Source organism: Cupressus sempervirens, chromosome 8, assembly GCF_028749045.1.
Source record: "Cupressus sempervirens isolate cs-2001-9-10 chromosome 8, ASM2874904v1, whole genome shotgun sequence".
NCBI lineage: Eukaryota > Viridiplantae > Streptophyta > Pinopsida > Cupressales > Cupressaceae > Cupressus > Cupressus sempervirens.
The window spans coordinates 226,375,921-226,402,285 of NC_143125.1; the positions used below are offsets into that span (position 1 = coordinate 226,375,921).

At 37.8% G+C, this 26,365-nt stretch overlaps 1 protein-coding gene across 2 annotated transcripts in view; it reads right to left on the reverse strand.

Annotated features, from left to right (window-relative positions):
- RAD4 (DNA repair protein Rad4 family) overlaps window positions 1-26,365 on the reverse strand; it is a 189,051-nt gene that overhangs the window by 25,735 nt on the left and 136,951 nt on the right. Inside the window, exons 9-12 of one of the 2 annotated variants that reach the window (XM_089797296.1) lie at window positions 16,415-17,233; window positions 8,226-8,601; window positions 7,874-8,068; window positions 7,559-7,714 (exon numbers count right to left, since the gene is read on the reverse strand). In XM_089797296.1, the coding sequence (XP_089653422.1) occupies window positions 7,559-7,714; window positions 7,874-8,068; window positions 8,226-8,601; window positions 16,415-17,233 (1,546 nt within the window). The remainder of the gene's footprint in view (window positions 1-7,558; window positions 7,715-7,873; window positions 8,069-8,225; window positions 8,602-16,414; window positions 17,234-26,365) is intronic. The other variant, XM_089797297.1, reaches the window with a different exon arrangement.

Genomic DNA, 26,365 nt, shown 5'->3' on the forward strand with positions numbered 1-26,365 from the left:
ATATGGCAGGCAGAATTTGGGACAGCTCTATTCATACAGGCGATATCCAGTATTTAGCCGAAAAAATTATTTTCCATTCCATACATTATAAAATCATTACCAAAAGGAGAATTGCACATATAACACAAGAAACCAAAGTGATTAAGCAGCAGATTAATCTTCAGTTACAGTTTATTGAGATACCATAAATGTTTGAAAGGGTTCGGGGAGCAATTATAAAGTGGTCCGATGCAATGAAAGTTAATAATCTTACAAATTATAATTTAGTTATGTGCCGGTAATTTTAAAATAAGTCTGAAGAGGTGTGATTTAATGTTTCCAAATAAAATGACTTTTCATTTGAAAAGTCACGTCTCCTTATATCTAAAATATAAATAAGGGGCAAGCTATTTGTAAAAAGCATTTATTCAGATATTGAGAGGAGGCATTTTATATTTATATTTTATTGTAAGGAGGAATAAGGGTTCAATGTGATTTTATAATAAACTTCCATTATTTTATTATTATAAAATTATTTTATTTTAATAATAAAATAAAAATGTCTTTTGTTTACCTTTAATGGCGTGGAGATTTAAACTGCAGGTGAATCGTCCTTCATAATTATATTTCAAAATTTTGTATATGATTTTGTTATCAAATAAGTGGACATGGTCAATTAAGCATTTTAAATTTGATCATCATGGGTGTTGTGAAATATTTAATTGTTTCCACAGCTATGTCTAGTTTGTCTCAGTGGAGTTAAATTTCAATTTGGACTAATTTAAGATTGCATTATAATTGGTCTGTCGCATCTGGATTATCAAAATTATTGGCAGTACAAGTGCATTGAACATTATGAAGTTGTATGTAAAAATTCTCCGAAGTTGACTCTATTGCCCGGATGAGCAAAGGCACTGGTCTTTTTATTGAAGTCAGAAAATCTATATATTCCTCTTGCAAGCATCAATTCCATTATTTACAAAATTTATACAAAACATTCAATCATCAAATATTCAGCATCCAGTTTCAGTTTCATTCTGATCGAGTTCAAGGACTTTGCCAGCCGAGGAATTCGCAAAGTTTAAATTCGCTATAGAAAAACCTTGAACCCAGCAGTTAGTGTTCAAGGTGAAGGTTAACCTACCTGGGTGTAGCGGAGCCCAAAGTGCAGGGAAATCTAAGTGATTTCCGTTCATTGGCCAAAATTTGATTGTGATATCCTACAGGAGAAGTGGCAGGCTCTTGGATTTCCAATCTACGATTTTGGGAACTAACAAGTATCACAGAAGATCGGGCCTCACAAGTCACCCGACAAATGCACGCACACGTGCTCGTGTGGCACACCACCATCACGAAGATCATATCACATGGACTAGATGAGAACACACGCAAAATATCACTCAACCAAAAATAGCTCGAGAGGACATATTCTACACAAATCCCAAGAACAATATAACAATACATCATGAACTCACTCAACTAGCCTCAATCTAGGAGTATGGATTCTACACGAATCCCAATGATGCAACAGACCGAACATCATAACTCACTCAACCGGCCTCAATCCAAGAATATGGATTCTACATAAATCCTAGTGTCCACGAAATAATGACAAGGGTCCAAAAGAAACAATAACACTGAGTATAAAACCACTCAACCAAACACAAAGTCGAGAGTAGGAATGTAGCACGCATCCCAATGCAACATAAAAGTGCAACAATGATCTAACTGGCATCTCGATGGATGACCTAGGTCCACGACCAATATCATGCCAAGAAAATAGGGTGGCATGCAAGACGAGGTAAACCCCAAAACTCGAAAACTTCAAAAATAAAACCTATTTGGTGTTGGGGCACAAAAGCCACAAAAATCCAATAAAATTTAGGTTTGGAGTCTGTATGCAAAAACAGCCAGCATAATGGTGCAAAACCCCAAATGCTCATCCCAGAAAATAGGGATATGCTCATACCCGCCCAACCGGGTAGAGCTATCATACAAAAACAGAGGGGAACAATAGTTCTCAGCCTCCTAACGAACAGCTCCCAAAAACAGAAATAGAAACGGAGCCAAAACAATAAAACAAGAGAGCCCTACCATGTAGCCAAAAGGGCAAAACAGAAATCTAAACCATGAAATAAAAATCTCGCAGAAGTAGCAGAAAATCACGGCAATCCAAGGTCTCCCCAAGCTGGATCCAATGAGACTGATCTCGCGACGATCTCACAACAAACAAAACAGTAATTCCTCATGAAAAGGATTTTGGGTTTTACTCTTAAAATTTCTAATTCAAAAGTGAGGAGTGAGGAATTAAATTCCTCTTTGGATACTTATTTACTTTTCGAGTGAATAACTAGGATAACTAGTTAAATCCCGAAACAACTTAAAGCAAAACAAGCTATTCCAAGTAATTGGAAGTCATCTATGGGCTGCCAGAAATTAAAATTAATAAAAATAAAGCCCAAAATACCAAAAACCAAAATCACATAAAGCCTTAACAATTTCGCGACCATGCGAAACTCTAGATGCACTACCATCCACCTTGGGGACATCCACCCACTTCAAAGCTTTATTAGTAGATAAGATAAGAGAAAATTATTAATGTCCAACAAAAGACCACAAAAGGTCTATGGGACTAAGAGTTTACAAACAAACACCTGACAACAACAGGAGCACCAAACGATGTCCAAAAAAATAAAAACAACAAGCAAGAAGAGAGAAACTAAGGAAGGACTAGGAGTCCTTTCTAAGTAAAAAGAAATCAGTCATAGAAGGATAAAACTGTGAGAAAAGAGGAGCCCTAAATTATCCTTGAGTACTCGTGGAATAGTGTTGCTGATGCAAAAACCCGCTGCAAGGTCTGATAGATCTGGAATGGCCGGTAGAACTAGTACAACTAGACGGTATTTTCACACCCCGTAAAGGAGATAAGGGTGTGAAAAAGGCAGTAATAAGCTGATTAGAGGTATGTCAGTGAGGAAGTAACGATTGTAAAGTACTATCACGGAGCAGAGTGGCCTCCTGAAGATAAAGCGCTAGACACCGCTAGTCACAATAACTGAAGAATGTTGAAAGAGAAGAATAGTTCTAGAAAAAACAATTGAATCTCCCTTTGATCTTATAGAAGATAGGGCAACGGAAAATAAAGTGAGTCTCTGTCTCGATCTCAGCGAGATTACACAACTTACGGATATGATGATTGGTCTAAGCATGAAGACGGTGAGAACCAACTCTGAAAGACCCCAAAGAGATACGCAAGGCATGACACCACCGTCGATAAAGGTAACTAGGATGAACAATAATCCCATCACTAATCTCAAGAAAGTGCTCCGCATAGAAGGCCATCCTCGACCACAAGCCACCATGAGGGTTATTCCATGTAGTGGTAATATACTGTCTATAGATATGAAGTTTGACATGCTCATTTAACTCCTGCCGAGAGGGGAGGAGATGAGGGGCATTAAGTGAGAACTAATAAGGAGGGGGACAATCAATATCAATCCCATTCGAGCTCCGCAGAAAAGATGCCTAAGCATACCAGCAATGAGCATGAGAGCTAGTATCAGAACTTGCAATAGCAATAGAAGAACAATATGCTAGGTAGGAGTATCTATCAGGTTCACCAGCCCAATCCGCAAAACCACGTAGGTGATGAAGGAACCGAAACAGATCAAATATGGTCACAAGACTGAAGGGATGAGTACCAAACTCAACAAAAATGATACTGTGAGGAGTGAACTTGTGACATCTAATAATGCAACGTAAAAGCAATGTTTGAACCCGCTCGATCAAGGCCCAATCAGATCTAAGGAGAGAAGGCCCCCAAACCACTGGGCCATAGAAAACAATCGGCTAAACAAGAGAGTCCAGGAGGGATAACTTGGACGAGGTATCCAAGAAATGGTGTCTGAAACACTATTTCTCAAGCATAGCAAGAGAACCCATCCTCTTACTAATTCTAGACTTTATCGCTAGTTTCATATTGAAGCGGGGCCCAGAAAAAATTCACTCCCAGATACATATAAGAAGTGATCTCAATCTCTAGCCCCTGAAAAAAGAAGTGAAATGAAAAGTCTTTAAGCATTTAAAGATCATAACTCGAGTCTTACCCAAGTTAACTGCAAGTTGTCCGTGAACACAAAAGGAAGCCAAACCATCCAAAAGCCTCTATAAACTCTCTGGAGGAGAAGCAAGAAGAACCATATCATCCGCAAAAAGAAGAATGGAGATCAAAACTTGGTGCAAGTAGCAACCATCTCTAGGGAGCGGAGATTTCAAAAGGAAATCCTCAAGCTCATTAATATACAAACCGAACAAAGTGGGGGAGAGAGGACATACTTGTTTAAGCCCAATGGTGCTATGGATCGGAACTGAGAAACCATCAAGAGTTTTGAATCTACCCACCATAGTTTCATATAATCTCATGATAGCAGTAACATCTCTGAAATCCCAATCTCCTGAAGCCTCTGAAATAAAACCATCCTAGGAATAGAATCAAAAGCCTTGCGAAAATCAACAAAGCAACAGTAAAATTTCTCCGATCTATGTCTAGCCTCCTCAATAATAGTTCGTAAAATGAAAACATGATCCATGGTTTGATAGTCAGCTCGGGAACTAACCTGTACTCTAGCTCTACAACTTTTTCTGTCAAACTCTCTAGTTAACATAGCATTGAGGCCTATAGCATACAGTTTAGCAAATGTGTGTCTGATCATAATAGTCCTATAATTCCCAAGGTCAGAGGCTGGATAGGTCTTATGGAATGGGTAAATCAGATGTTTGGACCAAGAAACCGGAAACCCAGTACACACCACCTTATTAAAGAGTATAGAGAGATAGGAGCCCAAAATAGAGTACCAAACTTGAAGATTTCAGCCTGGAACCCTCCTCATCCGTCACCTTGATGCATCTCATGAATCTGATGGCCTCGTAAATGTAAGAGGGGGTAAACACGTGAGAAAAAGGAGGTAGGATGGGATGAATAGAAGGCTGCACAAGGATGTTATAAAGCTGCACAGGGATGTGGTGTGACTATTAAGGAGTGAAAGTCAAGGATGGAAGGAGAAGTACGAGGGAAAATTGTGTGCCAAAAAAGCTGAGGATTGTGGATCGTCATGGAGCAAAGGGATTTACATTGGGAAGCGGTAAATAATAATTTCTTGTGGCGAAGAAAACAAAGGTAAGACAACCGAAGGTAAGCGAAATCGGGGGAGTGAGCCTCGAAAGAGGAACGCACTGAGCAATGAAGAAATTTATAGATTATGAACACTAAAACCATAATTTGTAATTGTTATTTATACTGAAACTTAAATTTGATATACATTGAACCTTTTTTATTTGATATACATTGAACCTTTTTTTATCTGATGTTTATTGCATAGTTACAAAACTCTGCAAGTTCAGAGACAAGTCGACTCTCCTAGGTTTTCCTAGCCCTGGACTTTGACTTGGCTACATGGTAAACTTTAAGAAAGCAGCCTCCAAAAAAAGATATAAAATACTGGCGAATCTTTCATTATTTTGATAAAAATTATTTATTTCTATTGGCAAATCTCTCAATTTTTTATTCTAAATATGATTAATATTGGCGATTATTTTCAAATCGTAATTTTTTTGTATAAAATATTGACGAATCTCAATAATAATAGGAAGGTCATTAATCACCATGGAATTACAAATCAAAATTGAACATTTTTTTTTACCTCGTGGAATATTATGAGGATCGTTACATATACTTTAAATCAATAGTGAAGACTTGGTATTGGTGATATATCCCTAAAGTAACTAATAATTATGATAATTATTGGTTAGTTCAATTTAATTTCTCCACTAATAAATTATATTTAGGTGACTCAAATCTAAACATGCAATGAATATTGTGGCAAATATTTAAGTTTTTCAATAAAATAAATTATTGAGCGATTTTAAATGTTCTAGAACTAAATTTTATAAAACTATGGCAATTTAGGTTGTATCAAATCTTAAATTACTAGCTAAAAAATTCTATAATTAGCCAATTTACGAATATTAGCCACTAAAAAATACCTTGCTTGGCTGCAGCAATCAGCCACCTAAAGTGAAAATAAAAAAATTTTATGTTTGTTGTGCTACTTTGTGCTACTAAATTGACTCGTCAATTTTGTAATTCTTCTATGACTGCCACAAAAATTTCAGACTGATGGGGTTGCTTATGGTGATGGGGTTGCTTATGGTGTACCAACAGATAGAATTAGACTAGATGATGTCATGAATTGCAGGGAGACAGATGGAGCAGACTAAGCAGGCCTTTGAGAATACAAACCTACCATTCATAATGCACAAAAAGAAGTAAGACATGGGGCAAAAATTCAAGTGCCATGTGATGAGACTTACAAATTTATTTTATGCCCAAGTCCAAATACCTATCACAAGGCCAGAGCATTGAATGGCCAATCTAGAAAGTCTATAGTAGGGGGCTTACAGATCTGAACAAACCTCTTATGTTTATGTGAAGTTTTGAGGAGTCCAAAATTTTGGGTCTCCCAGTTTTTTGAACTATGGCATAAAGGTTTCAATATTTATGCTACCTTGGTTAGCAGGCTAATCTTTCAAGAATGTTTATAGCTTCTAATTTTCTAGAATTTACTCTTTGATGTTGCAGCCTTGGTAGCAATAATTTTCCTTTCCATTTCAAAGCTTGTAGATGTGGCAATCCAGAAATTTTCCAAATGTGCATTTCTCAGACTTCTCATATCAATAAGTGCTGGTTTTATGAAATTGCAAGGTTCAGCTTGCCTCACGTTTTAGACAGTGCCCAACATCACCCCCTCATTTATATAGTTAAAAGGGGAGAGAATAAACTCACATTCAAATCGAGGGTAATTTCTCGAAACAATTGGTATATTCATTTGTTATGCATTCTTTACTCTAAATCAAAAATCAGTATTTTCAATTTTTTGAACCCTCTACTCAAAATGTTAAACAGGCAGATGTGACAAACTAGCTACCTAACAGACTAAAGGTACATTTTTCTAAGGTCTTGTTGGTGAAGGTGAAGCTTTTCTATATTTATGCAACATTTCCCAGAACATTCCCTGCCATCTTGGGGTAAATCACTGCCATTTAATTGCTTCCTACCAACTATTAAGCTAAAATTCTAAATAATTAATATTTTTAAATGCAAACCCCATTACATACCCATCTTCTGTACCCAATGTCTCCCGTCTCAGGTAACCAGGGCAATTACCAAGTAGAAGGCTCAAAATAAATAAATAGACATATCTTAAGGCATTATAAGTAGATACAAGACGTTGACATTTAAAATGTTCCTGTCAGCACTGCAGAGCTGATCTCTCAGCATAGCTCATCTCCATAAGACTACTCTGAAAACTGACAGTAACTGGTAGCCATTGAATAACGAAATATCAAGTATGCATAGAAAATCAAAAAGAGAAGTACAGACTAAAAGAATACTGCTTTAAGATTTTAGTGGTTCTATGTAAATTAAACCACAAGTCATTGGGCAAAACTAAGCTTGACATTCAGAGAGATATTCCTATTCAAAGGTACACAATACTTATGAAATATATAAGATTAGCTACACCTTTGGCACAATTCCATTTATAGCAGGAGGCAATTGCAGTGGCTCTGTCTGCCATCTCCCAAACAGTGCAATAGCACGCCCTTCAGAAGGGTCATCTTCAAAGAATGTAGCCTCTGCATCAATACTTCTCGCTCGATTTCGAGAAGCTTCCAAAATCTGGGATTAGAAACAATGACTGTTACACAATAAAAAGTACTCAGTTCACCTAAAGCATCATTCTACTCAGTTCATCTAAAGTATCATTCTTGATACTCCACCTCTGAAAATTATCATATATTAAAGAAATTGTATTATGGACAAAATGTTAGTTCGAACCTTTGCAGCTGCTTCCCCTTTCTTAACTTGCAATCCTTCTCGGAGCCATCGATCTGCTGTATGGAGGATTTGGACACAAGTTCGAGGATATACTGGTTTCCCAGCACAATAACCTAGTACAGGACCCTTTGGATACAGTAGTTGATATTTTGTAAGCCATCTTTCCAGCACATAGAGATGATGATTTTTATATGCCTAAAACAGATGGCAAGAAACTTTCATTAGCGACTGTAAATTACACTTTTGCTTCCTATAAAAAATGCTTTTGATCATGAAAATCCAAGACCAGAGTCAAACAAACACATTATATTCTACAATTCTCACATGGATAGAGGTACATAACCAAATAAACCTGTTGGTTAGTTGGAAGTGGCTCAGTAAAACTTCTCGTCTCTAGCTCCATGTCCTCAAGAGAGCTTCTATCTGTAACATGAATCCCCTGACCTGGAGTCTCTAGTCTTTGAGCTGACATGTGACATCCCTGTAGTGATTCAATATTGATCACTGTCAAACCTTGAGAGCTAATGGTTTTGTTCTCATGATGATTTGTAACAGGAATAGGCATTTCTGCACATATAGATGAGTGTAGAACATCTTCTGTGGATGCTTTAACATCTACGGCCTCTGCAGTTGCTGCTGCCTCCAACTCTTTCAAAGGTGCCATCGTTACATCCCACCATGGTGAATGAACTCGCTGAGTTACTATAGCAGACCATTGAGTAACATACCTGAAAACTAAAGATTATAACTTGGCATTCTACACACCTCCCTTGGGATCATGTAGGAAGCTAAAACAAAAAAATGGTTAATTGAGATTTACCAGTCTTTAGAATGTAAAATTAACAATGCAAATTGAATTAAATCTACAGATTATATTTGGCAAGAGTAGCAGAAACCATAGAAACGAGACTCGAACTTGGAGCGGATTTGGCCAGGCTGACCCAATTGGGACTTGGGACTAGGGCAAAAAATAAGCAAGATCTTTTCTTTATGTAGGGCTCCATTGAGTCCTCTTTATAAGGGAACACAGGAATGAGAAAAGAGAAAAGCCTGGAACTTCCCTCTAAATTCTGGGAGCAATATTTAAATAGGATAATAGCACCTAGGGGTGAGTACATCCCCCCATGTAACAATAGTTTTTTGTCAGTACTTACCAAGATTTCACAATTAAGTCCCCTGTACTTTAAATTTTGTATTTCATCCATTCGTCTCTTTTGAAGTTGTTTACATTTTGGCCTATTTATTGGATTGCTCTGACATGTGTTCATTTTCTTAAAGAAAGGTTAACTTATTTTTTACCTAGAAACTATCCATTTTTCAGGCTATGATTGAGGATTTCTAGAAAAACCAATTCCACTTTTCCTCCTGATTCTTCTAGATGGTTCTAGGGCATATATTAACTGACATATTCAGAATTTCCTGAGCATGTTTGCCAATCTAGTTACCAAAATTCTTGTTGCATGCTATATCCCTTGACATTTCCTACTTGATTGTACATCCAGAAATGAATAAGTCCTACTTGCTCTTTTTGGTGTATAATTCTATTTGTCATGGTTGTTTTAAGTGATTTCCTTGGCACTGTCAATTCATTCAAACTCAGCGGGCTAATATTTGACTGACATAGATTTAATATAAACTTAACAAAACTCAATATCAAGAACATAATTGACTTGGCAAAAGGCACATTGACCTGCTCACTCTTGGACTAGGAGAACTTGACAAACACTTGGAGAGCCATTTATCATTATTCCTAGGGTCTTCTAGGTCAGTCTCTATGTCATTTCAAAGCTATTTTGATGTGGCTTGAAATTCAATGCTTCCAAGGGCACTTACCATACGCAACAACAGCATATAATTGAAATTAAAGTTCAAATAATCTTATCCACACCTGAAATATTTCTTCACTAACTCTTCAATTGTTAAAAAATGACAGGTTATTGTATCTTTGGTTTGGTGATGAGGTAGCATTCATAAATCTGGTTCAAGCAAATGTCTTGCCTAAAATTGGCATTTTGATTTTGTGTAATGTCCCCTTTTCAAGCATTGGCTTCTTCTAGAGGTTAGCCTAAAACTTTGGTCCCCATTGGCTAACATGGTAATAGGGGACCCTTTTGAGGGTGTTCTGTGTTCTATGGCACTTCAACTGACCTTTTGGTGCTTATTTCAGTATTCTTCAGCTTGAAGTCCTAGTCTATTTTTGTTATGCCTTCCATAGATCATTCAGGACACTTTGATTCACACTATTTTTAGTTAGTTGTTTGGATACTTTACTCATACTAGATGAATGATTTACAATGATCCCAGAGGGGATATAAATACTGTCCGCCGAACCTTCCCGAAGGAGTCCGTCGGCCACAAACATTATGTCCGCTACAAACTATTTACCCATCGGCTACAGAATACAGAAACACCGACGACAATCCAGGTTACCCGCTGCCTTCTGTTTCCGTGGGAAAGGTGCGTTCTTATTGGTCACGGCATTTTCTTTTGCCTCTTCTGCAGGGTGAGATTATTTTAACAGACGGAGGAAGCTCACATAAAGAGGAAGAAGCCAATTTTGCATGGAATCAGCAGGCAAATGGAAGCCGTGGAAGATTCAGCTGGCGGCAAATATGGAAAAGAATTCAAGAGTTTTGGCATCGGGGATTCAAGTTGCAAGTCCCTCGGGTTCCAGTAGCAAGAAGTAGAAGGTCAGGGAGGAACTCACTTATATCACTGTCCAGTTCGAGGGTCTTAATGGCACCGAATGTCAGAGATGGTGGCAGGAGACCCCGGAGGCAAACCAGATTAAGAAAATTCTGATCCGGGCGCAAGTACATTGGGCCATCCAGCTTCCCATCTTCTCCGTCCGGTTGTTCAAATCAGTATTGCACACCATGATAAAGACATATAGCCGGCGGAGCAGAACAAGTACATTCATGTACAAAAAGCATCAGATGAAGGTGTCTTTTAAACCTAGGGATTTCACTAGGGTTTTCGGCATCCCTGGTCCCGATGGTAAGAAAGTGGAAATCAAGAACCACAAACTCTCACGGGAACGAAAGGAGCATTGGATAGATCTAGTATGTCGTGATCTTACACCCCTGGAGAGGGACGCAACGGTTCAAGGATCAAAGTGTAGAGGGCTTCGCAGGGACTTTATTCGAGAGGGTCATTGGAGGTGCATCATGGACGTCATCAAGAGCAGGTTGACAGGTGCCACTCGGGCCTCAGATATAGCGTTGCCACAGGTTGTGTTTATGAATGGCATCATGCAAGGGATGGTATATGATTGGGCTTCAGTCCTCGCCGACAGGATGGAGGAATTCATGACCCTTTAGCACCGAACATTTTTTATGCCGCATCATGCCATTGGGTTGTTCCTGGAGGCTGCAGCTAGCCAGATAACACTGGATGATTTTGAGGCTCCTCCGAGGGGCAAGTTGGCAAACGGGGAGCCTCCCATATTTTATTGGCGCCACTTAGATACAAGTGGAACAGTAGCAGGCCAAAAGAGAGTATTTTGAGGACTGGACGCCTCCGGAGATACAGATAGCGGACGGGAAGACACTTCAGATAGTGACAGGGCTGAGTCCGTGGAAGAGGAGGAGAGTACTTCGGCGAAAGTTGGCGGTTAGGCAACGGGTGGGTCCACATTCTTTAACCCTCCTCAGCTATCAACTTCAGCGCACTTGACTACCTGCACAACAGTCATTCCCCCGTTTGGACAACGCCATGCCCCGATCGTGATGACCCCTCTGACGGTGGCAGAGGTTGTCCCATGGGCAGTGATGGAGATGGCCCCACGGACAACGACAGAGGTTCTCCCACAGACAGTGACAGATGTCCCACAAACAGTCGCTGATATATTACCGATGGCTGTAGTGGAGGTGATTCCAATTGTACCAGCAGAGCAAGTTTCACAAACAGATGTCGTTACAGTCGCACTCTCATAGAGAGCACAGTTGCCAGCGCCGAAGCCTAACCCTCGGGTTCGTTTGGATGTGATTGATTGCGATGCAATTGTCACTGTTTCGTCATCCTTATTAGCAGAGGCCGAGCCAGTCGAGTCAGCCCAACCAATACAGCAGGAGGAGAGCATGGAGTCCGCGCAGTCAGAGCGACCGAAGGTGATGGATACAGCTAGTGTGTTTTTGAGGCAGCAGCTCCGACACACTCCTGCCAAGCGGGGTCCATCCATTCAATCTCCCAGGAGGTCAGGAGCATCATCGGCAGTATCAGAGCCTCAACCTCAGGAGGAGGGAATGCCACATGCCGTGGTTGCGCCAACAGTAGAAGAGGCGGCACCGGATGTGGGCATGGCTCCCGCTGATGAGGAGGAGAATAGTGATGCAGAATGGTCACTGAAGGACTTTGCCAAGGAGGATTACAGGTCGGATGAGGACAGGTGCAGGGACTACCTCAGGACTATGAAGACTGCATTAAGGAAGGGACACAATGTGGCAATTCAGGCTCTGACTCGGCAGAGGGAGTGGCATTGGATCCGAGCGTATATTCGTGGAGTTTGTCCTCAACGATTTTAGAATTGTTTTGTGGATACAGGTTGGCCGGCGATTGAGACACCTAAGATGTTGGCAGATTGGGCTACTAAGCCGGAGTTGGGACCCAGTGACACTCCACTCATGAAGCTCGCACATGAGATTGTAGGATTGTATAAGGAGGTTTATTATGCCCGTCGGCGCGCGGAGGCAGACAGGGTAGCTGACAGTATTGCAGCTCAGAGATCTTTGGCAGTTGAGAGAGAGGCAAGAGAGAGGTTAGCAGCAGATTTGGCCACTCAGCAAGCAGCTTGGGCAGTTGAAAGGACAGCGTTACTACAGGATAAGGATGCAGCAAAACAAGAGTTGCATGTAGCAAGGAACCAGGCTATGGATGCGAGACTTCTCCTAAAGGAGGCTGTAGAGGTTAATTCACAAATTCAAACAGATCTACGCATCAGGACAGAGCAGGTGTATGAGTTGCGTCGCCAACACCACTCTTCTGGGACGCCTCCTCCTTCTCTCTAGCATTTCTTTTGTTGTCTATAAGTTGATCCCTAATTTTGTTAGTCATCAGGAGACGACTTTTCTTTTTTGGGGGGATGGTGTCAGCCGACTGGACTGTCGTCGGTGTTTTTGTAGCCGACGGAGTGATTGTCATCAGTGTTTCTGTATTCTGTAGCCGACGGGTAAATAGTTTGTAGCGGACATAATGTTTGTGGCCGACGAACTCCTTCAGGAAGATTCGGTGGACAGTATTCATATCCCGTCTGGGATCATTGTAAATCATTCATCTTATCTTATGAAGCATAATATAATGTTCTGGCATATGCGAATAATCTAAGGATTTTGCTGTTCGTGTTCATTATCTATGTGCATTTCTTAATTAACCTATGCGGTAAACAATACTAACTATTTATAGTAAATCATCGAGGTGGTCAGTTGGCATCATCTATATCTAGATAAGATAAATTTATTAATGTCCAATGAAAGACCACAAAGAGGGTCAAGTGATTGCCAAACAAAGTGGGGGGGCCGCTTACAGCAAGAACACCAAACAGTGTCTGAGGAGAAAGTGAAACAACAGAGAGAAGAAAACTAACAAAGAAACAAAAAGTGGATGGATTATCCCAATGAGTTGATAATGGCAATCAACAAGGTTTTAATGATTTAAGGTAAATTACTGAAGTTAAATCAAGTTTGAATTTAATGATATTAATTATATTAAATGACTTTATGATATGACAACATAAAGGGGGTCAAAGTAATTTTAAGTCATTTTCATAAAGTGACTCTATTTTGGCTCCTAGGGAGTTATAAGGTTTTAAATAATTTAGCAAAGTATTTTATGAACATAGGTGCCAATATTGGAAGATATAAGGCGAGTATCATGATTGGGCGGAGATCGGTACAAGTATGGGCATGGTTATTTAATATTTTAGCAATATAGGAGTCGGGTACTTTGAATCCATCATTTTTTTATACATAATTTGATATTTATAGAAAATCTGAAAATATGACTGAGTTTTCACAACAAGAACAGTGATAAAGTTTACTGTCAAACATCAAATTTAAAGATAAGTATACAAATTGAAATGTCATGCAATCAAAGTTTCAAACTGATTAAATATTAAATATTGAAATAAGCTGATATGCAAACAAAATTCAGAAATCTTAATCAAGGTCCTTCACTATGATGCTATCCTCAAGTACCTGGTACTTGGGTACATGTACCAATACCCGCTACACACCCCAGGGCTATGGGTACAAATAACCATGCAACATAGGTGAATATACAATTAATTCATAAAGTCAATTAAAATTATATAGAGGATCACTTTATTATTATTCCAATCGCGAATAAATAGGAATATTAAAGATAGGAATTTAAATAGGGCTTCAGAATCTTCATGAGAGGATTATGAAAGGAGATTTGAGGAACTTGTTTGATAGACTTGGCTTATTATTTTCTCTTGGAGAAGCTTGAGACCTTTGGCTTTCATTTATAGGAAATTTGAGGACAGAAACGATTGGGAATTAATGGATTGAACAGAAACCAAAACTCAACTTCAAGAGGGGAGTCCACCCAGGGATTATAATGGAGTATATTTGCATTATTTTGGAGCTTTGACCAGCTAGGTTTGAAGTTTATATGCAGATGGAATACATGTTGCTTTAGATTTAAAGGTTTATTTGCCATATTTTTCATAATACCATGAATGGCTATGTTTGTCATGAATTTTGTGAAGGATTTTGAAGTTTTGTAGAATGTTGAAAACTTGCTACGGTGGTATGAATAGTTATGCTATGGTGACATGATCAGTGCTTGCGGTGGGTTTGAATTTGTTTGAGCTAGGGCTTGATAGTATTTCACTACTAAGTCCTGCATAGGGTTTGAGCTTTTAATTTGGATTCCTAGTGCATTTAAGGTGTTATTTCAGACATTGGGACAGCCTCATCCTCGTTTCAGTCCTGCCATAAAATCAGATTTATCTTCAGTTCATAATTAGAGTTGTGATCAGCATGAACACCTTTTCAATTGGCATTTTATGCATCATAACATTACAGACAAATTGGGTAATGTACTGAAACTCGTAGAATTCAATAAGAAAACCTTTTTGTTCAGAGCTATATCAGAGTTCTGATTTTAATTCTAGTCCATATATTTGTTGTCATTTCATATGTTAAAATGTTTCTATAATTGTTTCATATCATGGAAAAACATCTATGCATTGAAAATGCACAAAATGCATACACTACAACTCAGAAAATTGCATTAAACACCAGAAAATCAGATTGCATGCCACTTGTTTCACAAATCATCAAACTACCAAAACTTAAAACTTCAAGGCAGAATAAGGGTGGGACAGTACATTTTGCCAGCTTTGCGTTAATGCTTAGGCTTCCATATACAATAGTTTATCCTTCAAGTTCGTCAAGTAACATTTTGATTTCCCAAGTTTTTGGCTAATACTTGGGCTTGTGTATGCATAGAATATAACATACACAAAAGTTTATCCTCTAAGTTCCTGTATGACTACGTACTATAATGACTTCATTTCCAAATTTGGGGTAACCATGGTCTCCCTTTGTCACACAGCAAACAAACAACTCAAGCTGCAGTGGAATGTGCAGTTCGACTATTAAATTGACACTAGGGCAATGAACAATAATATTCCCTTTCAACAATCACAGTAAGCAGCATTAGAGGTCCATCCCCAAAACAACATAGTGATACTCTATGCACATGATTTGATTCTTGCCAAACCTCTTTTTAGGACTTGACCTCACCAATTCATGTTCTGTACAATACCATAGGGAGACTTGCAATGTTCTTTCTGCAGACATTAAATTATAACCACGTTGCATTAGAATATAAAATATATTACAAAATTATGCAATGGGCACAGTTCCAGTGTCCTTCCATATACAGCTTCTTAACTTTTAACAGACCAGACACCATGTGGTTGAATTTCTCACCATCTCTCCTATCAACCAAAAGATGGAAAGAATTATCCATCATCAGAATGCTATTGTTGAAGATTTATGCATCCATATATACAACCTTTAATTCTGGCATTCAATGAATGCATATGTCAACATTATTATCACGTAAAAATCTATAACTGAAAGTGCATCCAGACTACTAATTATAATTGTTAAGGAAATAAAACAAAATCAATATCAATTTCTACAGGCACAATAAAGTGATACACAGAAATCTAAATGTTCAAAAACAGTAACTATACACCTAGAGTTGTAAGAATAAAACTTTAGAATCCCTAGAACAAGTTTTCAGGTGATCCTTTGAAAGTTAAAACCAAGCCAAGGAACTGACATTGAATAGAAAATTCTTAAAAAGCCACAAGAAGTGACTAATGCTAGACAGAAATTCAGAATTGTAATACCACCTATTTGATCACTATGTTTAGCAAAACTTTTTATGATTAAATAACACCAGTTTTACCACAGAAGTGTTTAAATTCCCTGGGAACCTCAAGTCACAACAATCATAAACATTCAAACCATCCATGATATCAACAGAGAAAAGATAGAACTAAACCTGCGTGTCACATCTTTGGCACCATTTCCAGAAAATGCAAGCACATAACGTAGAGGCCTTTTCCAAGAAGCAGCGGCTTCTTCTACTTTTTTCTCCCCGTCAATAACTCCACTGGCAGCATCAACATGCACCCATCTTCCAGACAAGGTTTCACCTTCACAGAAGACTTCTGCCCAGTGGAAACATGGGACCAGTTTTCTAGACCACATTGCAGCACTTCTCTTACGACTAGAAAATCTAGGTTTTCTATTTTCATATTGCTTCTCGCTTGTTGATGTGAACATTTCGTCCTGTGCCCTCTTTGGTATATCATTGGAAACCATTTCATCTTCTCCCTTTGATTTTTTTTGTGCTTCACTAGCTGTTGCTGATAGAGCCATTGCCAGCTCCATCTCAAATTCCAAGTCTCCTTTCCTCTTAATAACTTTTCCCTTCTCTTCGCTGTTGATTGCCACAGAATTCTCATGTTCTATACCTGTTGCCTTCTGCCCTCCATCTGCAAATTGAACTTGTGAGAAGGTTGTGTCTGATGTTATTTTCCCTGGTATGGAATCATTGTTTCCACTGCCTCTGTTACTTCCATGTCCTCTTCTTGCATGGGATTTTGGACCAGCATCACCAACAGCCATATTTTGAGTGTAATCCTGATAGCGACACCTAGCAAGAACTTGCCCTAGACTCGCTATTGTTGTTTTTGTGGAATTCATATGAAGCAAATTCTGTCCATCTTCAGAATCTGATTCAGAATTCCAATCTGCAGATGCCTCCAATGATTCAGCATCTGGTTTTAGCGGGGCAACATCAAGGACTGAAACATACCTGATATTCAAATGTCTAGGACCTTGGTTAGGTACTATCAATTTATAAATAAACAGAAAGCACTAGAATAAGTTTCAAATCAAGCTGCCTTCCAAAATAAAAGAAAGAAATTAAAATAATGTCCATGACAACGATAGATGAATAAACTTAAAACTACAGCCAACAGTATTAGCAATGAACTAGTGAGACAGCATTGTCTACCAAAGACAGTGGTCTATCGAGTTTAACTTGGACAAAGCCTTCAGTGAAAATCCTGGCGTAATACAAGCAATAGACCTCTTCAACATATCAGAAGGAAACCCACAAAGGGGATATGCTGAACATTTCCAATATCCACCAACAACAAGGCAGAAACCAACGCAATTCTTCTAGGGCTTAAACACTAGCAAAGAACTTTATCCATTGGAAACCATATGAGGCTCCCTCAAATTATAAGGAATATGAACAATAAGAATAGTAATACAATTGCTTAAAATTTAATCAATTGGAGCCTACAAATTACCATAGAAGTGCTTAGCCTGCTTTCTAATTTTGAATATGTTCACTTCTCCAAGTACTGTGAAGCTAATGAAGCCAGTGATTTTCATGGTCAACATAGGGGTGAAGTCAACTGATGTGGAAATCCAAGGATACCTCCTCCAAAAGGCAATGTTTATTGATTATTCAGAATTCTTCTTAGCACAGGTTAGTCCACTACAGTCCATGTACCAGATGAAGATAGTGGCTAGAACCAAAAAAAATTTTACATTCTGCAATTACTCTCTATTTTTTATGCTCCACAAGTTTATACAAGTTCAAGTCATGAGTTTTTACAGACACAAGGAAAGCATGAGTAAAAATGCCTGCATGGGTACAATGTCGGTTAAACTGTGTTTTCTACATGTTTTTTTTCTATTAAACCTTGCACTTTCTCTTTTAAGATGTCAACCTATAATTTAATAAACTTTGCAATTAAATGTTGCAGAAACAATATGCTTTTTGAGGGATTTATTATTTTTAGTACTTTTGAAGTTGTCAAGTTTTTGCAAGTCTCAGCTGACTCAAAAATTTTGAGGTACCATCCAAGTCTAAGTCTGTGAGCTATAGATTTTGGATCATTCCTATACTGGAAATTTAGTGTAAGACCAAGATTTGTACGATCAAAGCTGGAAAAGGGTGACCATTTTAATTGTATTATGAACTATATCTTCAATGTCAATTCATGTGTATCTTGAACGGAATCTTTTTATGATTTTGAAATCTTACATTGTAGCAAAGCTTTCTAGCTGCCATCACTGTGCTCAAATTGAGAGATCAATCATCTAGAATCATAGCCATATCAAGGCTAGTTGATGGCTGGCTTTGATAAAGGGCAGCATGCTTGAGTAGTAGAAAGCCCATTTTGCTCAGTTGGTTTAGATCTTATCAGCTATTCATCATTGGATTATTTTCTGCCATTAACTATTACATTGTTATCAGATTTCATCTACCTGAGCACAGGCTATCTGTAAATATTCAGCTACTGATTAAGTCAGGTTAAATTAAATTGGTCATGTGAGCTATAGTAGGAACTAGGACCGATGATAGAAACATTTCACAGTGTGGTGCCTTTGAGCATCATGCAGTCACCACCAAGTCATGTCAAACAAAGTTCAAAAGAATCACTACAACAAAGAATCATTACCCATGGGCAATTTGTAAAAGAATTCAGTAGTGCCAGCTGAACAGGTAAAAGAAAGAGATAGACCAAGCACTAAAAAGTTGTCAAAGAAAGATTTCACTCCATTTGACCACAAAAGATGTTTCTTTCAGGGGAACATAACAAATTTAAGTTAAATATGGGGCGAAGCATTTTTCATCCCACAAGAATCATATGTTTCTACCAAGAAGTATGAAGATCAAATAAATATTTATTAGAAATTTAAATCTTTGTATCTTATATTAGGCATTATGTGTCCTATTTCTTTTTTTCCTAGCATAGTAGTCCCATTAAATCACAAGTATCATCTATTTACCAGATGCATATTAAAAGGATATGTGATATGAGTTGTCTGTTACAATTCTTTTACTTTTCCATGGAAACATTCATACATGGAATATGCTAGTTGAAAAATAACTCTTTCCCATTTAAATTCCTCTTGTGAGAAAATATATGAGTTATAAAAGCAATTTCCATTGCTCCCTTGTTTTACACCTGAAATTCCATTTGTGGGCCACTTAAAATGACCTCTGGTTTCTTCATAGTTTATTGTAAATGCGCTGGTGTACTTAAATATTCCTAAATACACTTTACTTAAGCTTACTTAGGATAATGCATTGCACAGTAGTGTGCATATGAGACACTTAGGAGTTTGCACCTATGTTTGCACATGGTGTAGGAGAAATTCCACTTTAGGTGGTGATAGTTGTTATCACATTCCACTTTATGTGTCATGTCCCCATTTTTGGTGACAGTTCGATTTAATTAATTTAATTAATTTGGTTGTCCAAAATAATGAATATTTTATAAGGATGACTAATTAATTATTTTAATTAAATAAATAAGTGATATTAAAGTTAATTATTTATAAAGTTATCAAATAAATAAATATTAAAAGATAACTTTATATTTAATTAATTTAATAAAGTGACTTGGATTATAAAAATATTTAATAAAGTCACTTAATAGATAAAATCAAAAAATGTTCTAGAAATCTCTAGAGAAGGTGGAGAGAAAAGAATAAATAGGCACCCTGGGGCTCCATTCGAATCAGGCAGTTTTTTATCTCTCTTTGTTTTCAAATTGTGATTCAATCACAGGTGCATTGTGGAACCTAGGGTTTCTGCAATTGTCACAACTGGCCATTGAGAACGAAAACTCTCAATTGGTGCGCAATTTTGAGGGTGTGAAATATCATCTGAATTATTGCAGATTGGAGGTGACATTCAGTCATTTCATCAGGGCGATTATTTGTGGCTTAAGGCCAATTTGTGGTTCTTGCATCTCTATCCTTTGAAGGATTCAATTCAGATAATCAGGTCAAGGGCAGAATTGAGGAGTTTGGTATTGGGAATGAGTTTCAGAAGGGGGTTCGATTGCTGATTGAGAAGAGTAAGGGACATCTTCCGCATTTTATATAGAAGCTCGCAATGAGAATAGATCGGGAATAGGAGAACGATGCATCCAATGGTGAAGCACTTCTGAACATTTATTGTATTGAAATACAATATTCCTGAAATTAGGCCGGCTAGAACTGGAGATCATTCTGAGACTTGCGAATTGAAAATGAAGCTATTTGGCAAGTTGAAGTTTATGGGAGCAGTGGGCAGCGTTTCAGTATAACCGTCGGGCAATTGGGATTCGAGGGTTCTGAGCATTGCTAACAGGCGTCTTCCTTAGCATTCCCGTCACTTCCTGAAGATCAGTAAATATCGCATGAAATGAGGGAGGTTGTGGGTGTATGTATTGAAGGTGAATAACTTTCACAGTGGCATTTTGAAGGAGTGAAGGGTTTTGTATACGAGTTCCAAACCATCACAAATCAGAGACTGTTGCACTCAATATAATGGTCGATCCATTTAAATTATTAAAGACGCAGAAATCTGAGAGAGTAGCGGAAGTAATTTGAGACAAGACTGAAGGCGCAGCGGAGAAAGTGATTAGTCAAGGGTCGAAATATTTGTAAGAATTGTTTCCCGATTTTGACTGGGTATCAGCTTCCTTCCGTTGTCCAGTAAAAACAACCAACAGCCCGAACAATCCATCAGCGGCATTCCAGGGGCGGAGCGCGATTTGCATCAAGCTTGGAGAATTCATCCGGAACAACTCCGAACTCATCCGGAACGATTTGCACCAGTCATAGCGTTTGAAGTCTCTCGATTGAACCGCGGCTCGGTTGCAATTCCGAGATCCACATTGAAGAGGGTGGACAGTAAAATTTGGTTTCATTTGCATGCGATTCACTTCCCTGATACAGGCGAATTCAGTTTGGAAGCCAGTAGAAATTCATGTTAGGGAATACGGTCGAACTGCATTGAATGCTTAATGTGCTGTGGCAACAAAAATAATGGAAGTAGCATGAATTTGAAGCATCAGTCTCTACCGGGTATAGGAGACTTGTTCAGAATCGGCAAATTCCATAGAGGCCGGTAATCTCAGGTTTTTTATTCCTATACAGTCCGAGTTCATTGTTTGATTATTGGTTTATGAAACATTGATTCTTTCCTGAACATCATTGGCATTATTATCTACTGCTTTGTTATATTTATTCTAATTGCTGTATTATTTGAGATACTCCCTTTGCACGACAAACTTCATAGTATATTGTTTATCACTGGTTTTGAGCGAGTTTGATTGCTAACTGTTTGACGAAATGTCTAACCCTTAAAGTTTAAGTTTTTGGGGGTTAAAAGAAGCAATAATCCTGTCAGGGTTATTTCATTATGTGTGAGATCCACCTTTAGTGCACCTATCACATTATCATCCTCCACATGTTCCACATACTTCATTGCATAATGGAGGATGGTCCACCTTTGGTGCCTTTGGTGGACATGTCATTCCACCTAGAATGGGATTATAGGTTATCTCTTGTTTATCTCCTATTTATCATGTATTGCCTATAAATTCAAGCCAATCTACTTTGTACATATTCATTATAGGCATTATATGTATTATTGAATTCAATCAATTAATTGATCATATCAATTTTTCTCTCTTGTTTGTGCTATTCATTGGGCTTCTAGATCTTGGCAAATGTCTAAGGAAAATTCTTACATGCTATCAAAACATTGGAGCATTCATTGATTAGCCTATTTGGATAAATCCTTCATGGAAATTCTTGATTCAAATCTGGGGACCAAAAGATTTTAGGAGTGTCTAGAGAAAGATCTAACCTCGCCATTGCATTCAGGGGGTTGTTTCAACAAATTTTGACTATAAATTTGTCTACTTTGGGTAAAAGTCAAATCTGAGACAAAAAAAATTAGTAGACCGAGCGGTAAAGCCCAATCTACCAACGACAATACAATTTCGGAAAAGAATTTAATAAAAAAATACTTTCTGAATTTACAGTTGTCATTTATTTCATCACAAAAAAATTCTTTCGACCGAACTAGCAAAGAAATTGTCAATTTATTGCAGTCTACAAACATCAAAGAATTCTCTAGTAATTTTTTGTAAAATGTACAAAGACTGAGCTATCAAATCCCAAGCTAGCATCATCTCTGGCATCGTTCATTTTAATTCACGGTCGGTAACAATATAAAAGAAGTGTGTATTTATCTACAAAAAGAATATGGGATAAACCCAATGACCCTTGTGAGTTGCACCATCAGCACCAACATTAGTGACCCTGCCTACCACTACTACCCACGAACTATTCACACAGGGTTGTGTGGTAGTACTTCAATGACATGGTGCCTTCACAAGGTGCCATGTGTTAGTCTCAAGACCGGCCACATCTACTTGTACAAAAAAACTTGTATTTTTGGACACGTAAACATACAAGGGCTTAATTTTGACACCTATCTCATCATCTCCAAAGTTTTTTATTTTGCTTTGACGATAGTTTGACCATCGATTTTAGACTTGAGAAATTTTGCTAAAACATGTTCTTATATTTGACAATCATGTGAATGATACAACTAGGCTTTCTTTCTATTCCTTTGACGATCATCTAACTATCAATTTAACCCAATGATTTTCTAACGTTAGCAAGGTTTGAGAAGTTTAGATCCTTAACTATTTGCATTTTTAGATATGCAATCAAACTTTGGAGGCCCATAACTTAGTCATATGGAAACCTTTTTTTAGTGCAATTTCCAATGTTTTGGATAGAATTTCCTAAGTTCTTAGTGGAGCCATTATTTTCTAATTTTAGTGCACAGATTTTGCAGAAATCTCAATTTTTGGTGGTTGTACTTGTCCAATTACAATTTCAAAGGCTTCGTTTGACCTCATATAGACACATTTTTAAGTGTTGTTTTTATGGAAGTGCATAATTTTTTGTCTACTTTCCAAATTGGGTATTAAAATGTAGCATAATTTGGACAAAACTACTTTCAAATATAGGTCTATTTTGACCATTTATGACCATTGTAATGCAAGGATTTCAATTTGATCCTTAGAAATCTTGATTTGAATCTGATTTGGCCTCATCAAGAAAGTTGTAAATATCAAAATCAAAAGACCACTTACCACTTGTTTGGCAAATGGCAATTGAACACGCACTACATATAAAGTGCCAAAAATATCATTTTTTTTTGGGTGGTAATTTGGGGTGTGGCGGGGGAGAGGTAGCTTACATGATTGTGTCTTCTTTTCTCTTGTTCTCTTTCATCTTTAAATCATGGGTTCTCCTAAATTCCCACTTTTAACACCACATAATAATGTTATTTGGAAATTTGATGAATGGAGTAAGCTAATGGAAAAAGGATTAATTCATCATATTAATGGAACTACTACTGCACCATATCACATTAATGTTCAATCAAAATGGCTCAGTAAACATATTATTGCTCTTGGAACTTTAAGAAAGTATGTATAAGGATCTCATCTCCTATATTAATAATTGTACCTTAGTCAAAGAAGTTTAGGACAAACATGGCAAATTATATGGTAAAGTAGATGAAGCTAGGGGTTATGAGCTTGATAAAGAACTCAACAATTTGAAGACCTAGGGACTTTGATACAATTCAAGATTGTGTAATAAAAGCAAATTTAGAGCCAAACTCAAGGACTGTGACATAGACAAAAGGAATGAACAAATGAAGTAGAATTTGTTGGACAATCTCCATTAGAGTATTTAACATTTGCTTCTAGCTTCCAAACTCTTTAGTTGACTATGGAAACTTCAAACACTATGTGTTCATTTGATGCCTTCACAAAGATGTTGATGTTAGAGCAATCAAAGTCGATGAGCATAAGGATTCTCAAGTCTTCAAAGTATAAGGCTTTTGTGGCAAATCAAGGGAATCAAGGGAATTGAGGAAAGGGTTCCTAATAGAAGCAAAGGCGATGGAAGCCGAAGTCAACAAGAGAAAGCACAATCAACCTCCCGACAGCACTCTTCTTTCAACAATAAGGGAAATGATTCTAGGAAGGAGACAACACCACCTACATATTTCAAGAAGAATAATCAGAATGAGCATCATTAGCACAAGAAGTGGATTGATGAGTTGGAAACCTTAAGAGGAACAAAATCAATGTAGCAAATGCTTAGAAGGATTCATTACCTTCAACTTCAAAAGGAAAAGGGAAAGCATTTGTGGCACCTTCAAGTTCTTCAAAGAAATGGATACTTGACTTAGATGTCACTCGTCATATGGATTCATTAAAGAAGTAGTTTTCTTCATTCAAGCCATCTAAGCTACCTCACATCTTTGTAGGAGATAATACTCAAGTGAAAATAGAACAGAAATCTCAAGTTGAGATGGATAATGGAACATTCAAAGATGCCCTCTATGTTCCTAACTTAAGCTCAAATCTCCTTTCAATTTACCAAATCACTCATTATGGAGATAGGATAGAGGTTGAGTTTCGACCTAGTTCAGTTGTTAAAAATCTTAAGGATGATGCTTTGGTAGCAATGCGAAAAGCAAATAACAACAGAAGGTCTCATTCTCCCAATTTGTGCCTAAGTCTTCTTCATTCAAAATCACAAAGTTATGGCGTGAGCGATTTGGACATCTTAACTACCACTATCTTCAAAAGTTTAGTTCCAAACATATGGTTCTTTAGTTGGTTCATAATACTGCAGCAGGCCCCTTTCTAGTGCCATCAACAAGGTTCACTATGTCCTCACCTTCATTGATGACAATTCTTGCTTTACGTGGGTATACTTTCTTGGTTATGAGAGTGAAGAGTTTAAAAACTTACCTCCAAGACTCATTTTGAGAAGCAATCAAGGAAAGCCATCAAGGATCTACGAACAAATAATGGAAGGGGATATGCAAACTCAAGACTTTTGGACTTTTGTACACTAGAGGGAATTGATCTTCAAGGATTCAATTGTGTACATTTTACAGCAGGATGGTTTCGAAGAAAGGAAGAATAGAACTCTTAAGGAAATGGATAGTTGCATGATTCAAGCTAAGAGTCTTGATCCATCACTTTTGGCAGAAGCTATAAGTTGTGCCAATCACATCCAAAATCAAGTACCTCATAAAACCTTGGATGGAATCACTCCTTTTGAGGCTTGGTGTTGAAGAAAACCAGTTGTGAAACACTTCAAAGTTCAGAGTCTTTGGTTGTCAAGCTTGGGAATGCATAACTCCATAGAAACGGAAGGCATTAGAACCTAAAAGTAGGCCTTGCATTTTTTCTGGATATCTTTAAAGTGTTAAGGCATTTAGACAGATGGATCTAGAAATGCATGAAATATTCATAGAGAGTGTTCACTTTGAGGAAAGTTCTCCTAGCTTGGCCTCTACTCCACTTACTTGAGACATTAAGGATGGTGATTTGAATGACGCAAATGATGATTCTACCTCAGCACCAACCTGTAGGATTACATCCTTGCTTGGTTCAGTTATAATTTAACCCTTCATCTTCTTCCACTAGACCCTGTTGGGCTCTACAAACTCTTGATTTTGGAGGTTCACTTGTGGGTTATACTGCAGATAGTTAAGGTCAAGGTCATAGGATCAACAACTTTCACTTTTATAAATTTCTACAATGAGACATTCTTGCAATTTAGTACAAGTGACTGCACCTTATCTTCCACATATAGGATAAGCTACTTGACAAACATTGCAAGATTTTTTGTGGAGTCCTACATTGCAGATATGGGAAACATCATTGATGGCATACATATTCTCTCTAATGAGGATCATCCTTCTTCAGTCATTGCAAAGGAACACTCTAACCCTCTGGTCCATTCTCCACATGATCAATATTTCAAGGTTGAAATTACTTGGGATCCTTATTTACAACAGTTGAAGGAGGTCTGTTTCTCTTCAGAGGAGATGCTTGGTTCTTTGGAACATGTTCTACCTCCATCCTCACTAGATCCTAACTTGTCATTTTCAGAAGTTTTAGGAGCGGCCTCACCATTGGTATGAGGACACTTGAACTATTTTTAGAGACACAATACATCTTGAGGTTTCATCCTACAAATTAGGGAGGCACCTCTTATACATCTATGGCATTGTTTCTTCCTAAGGGGAGGAGCATTG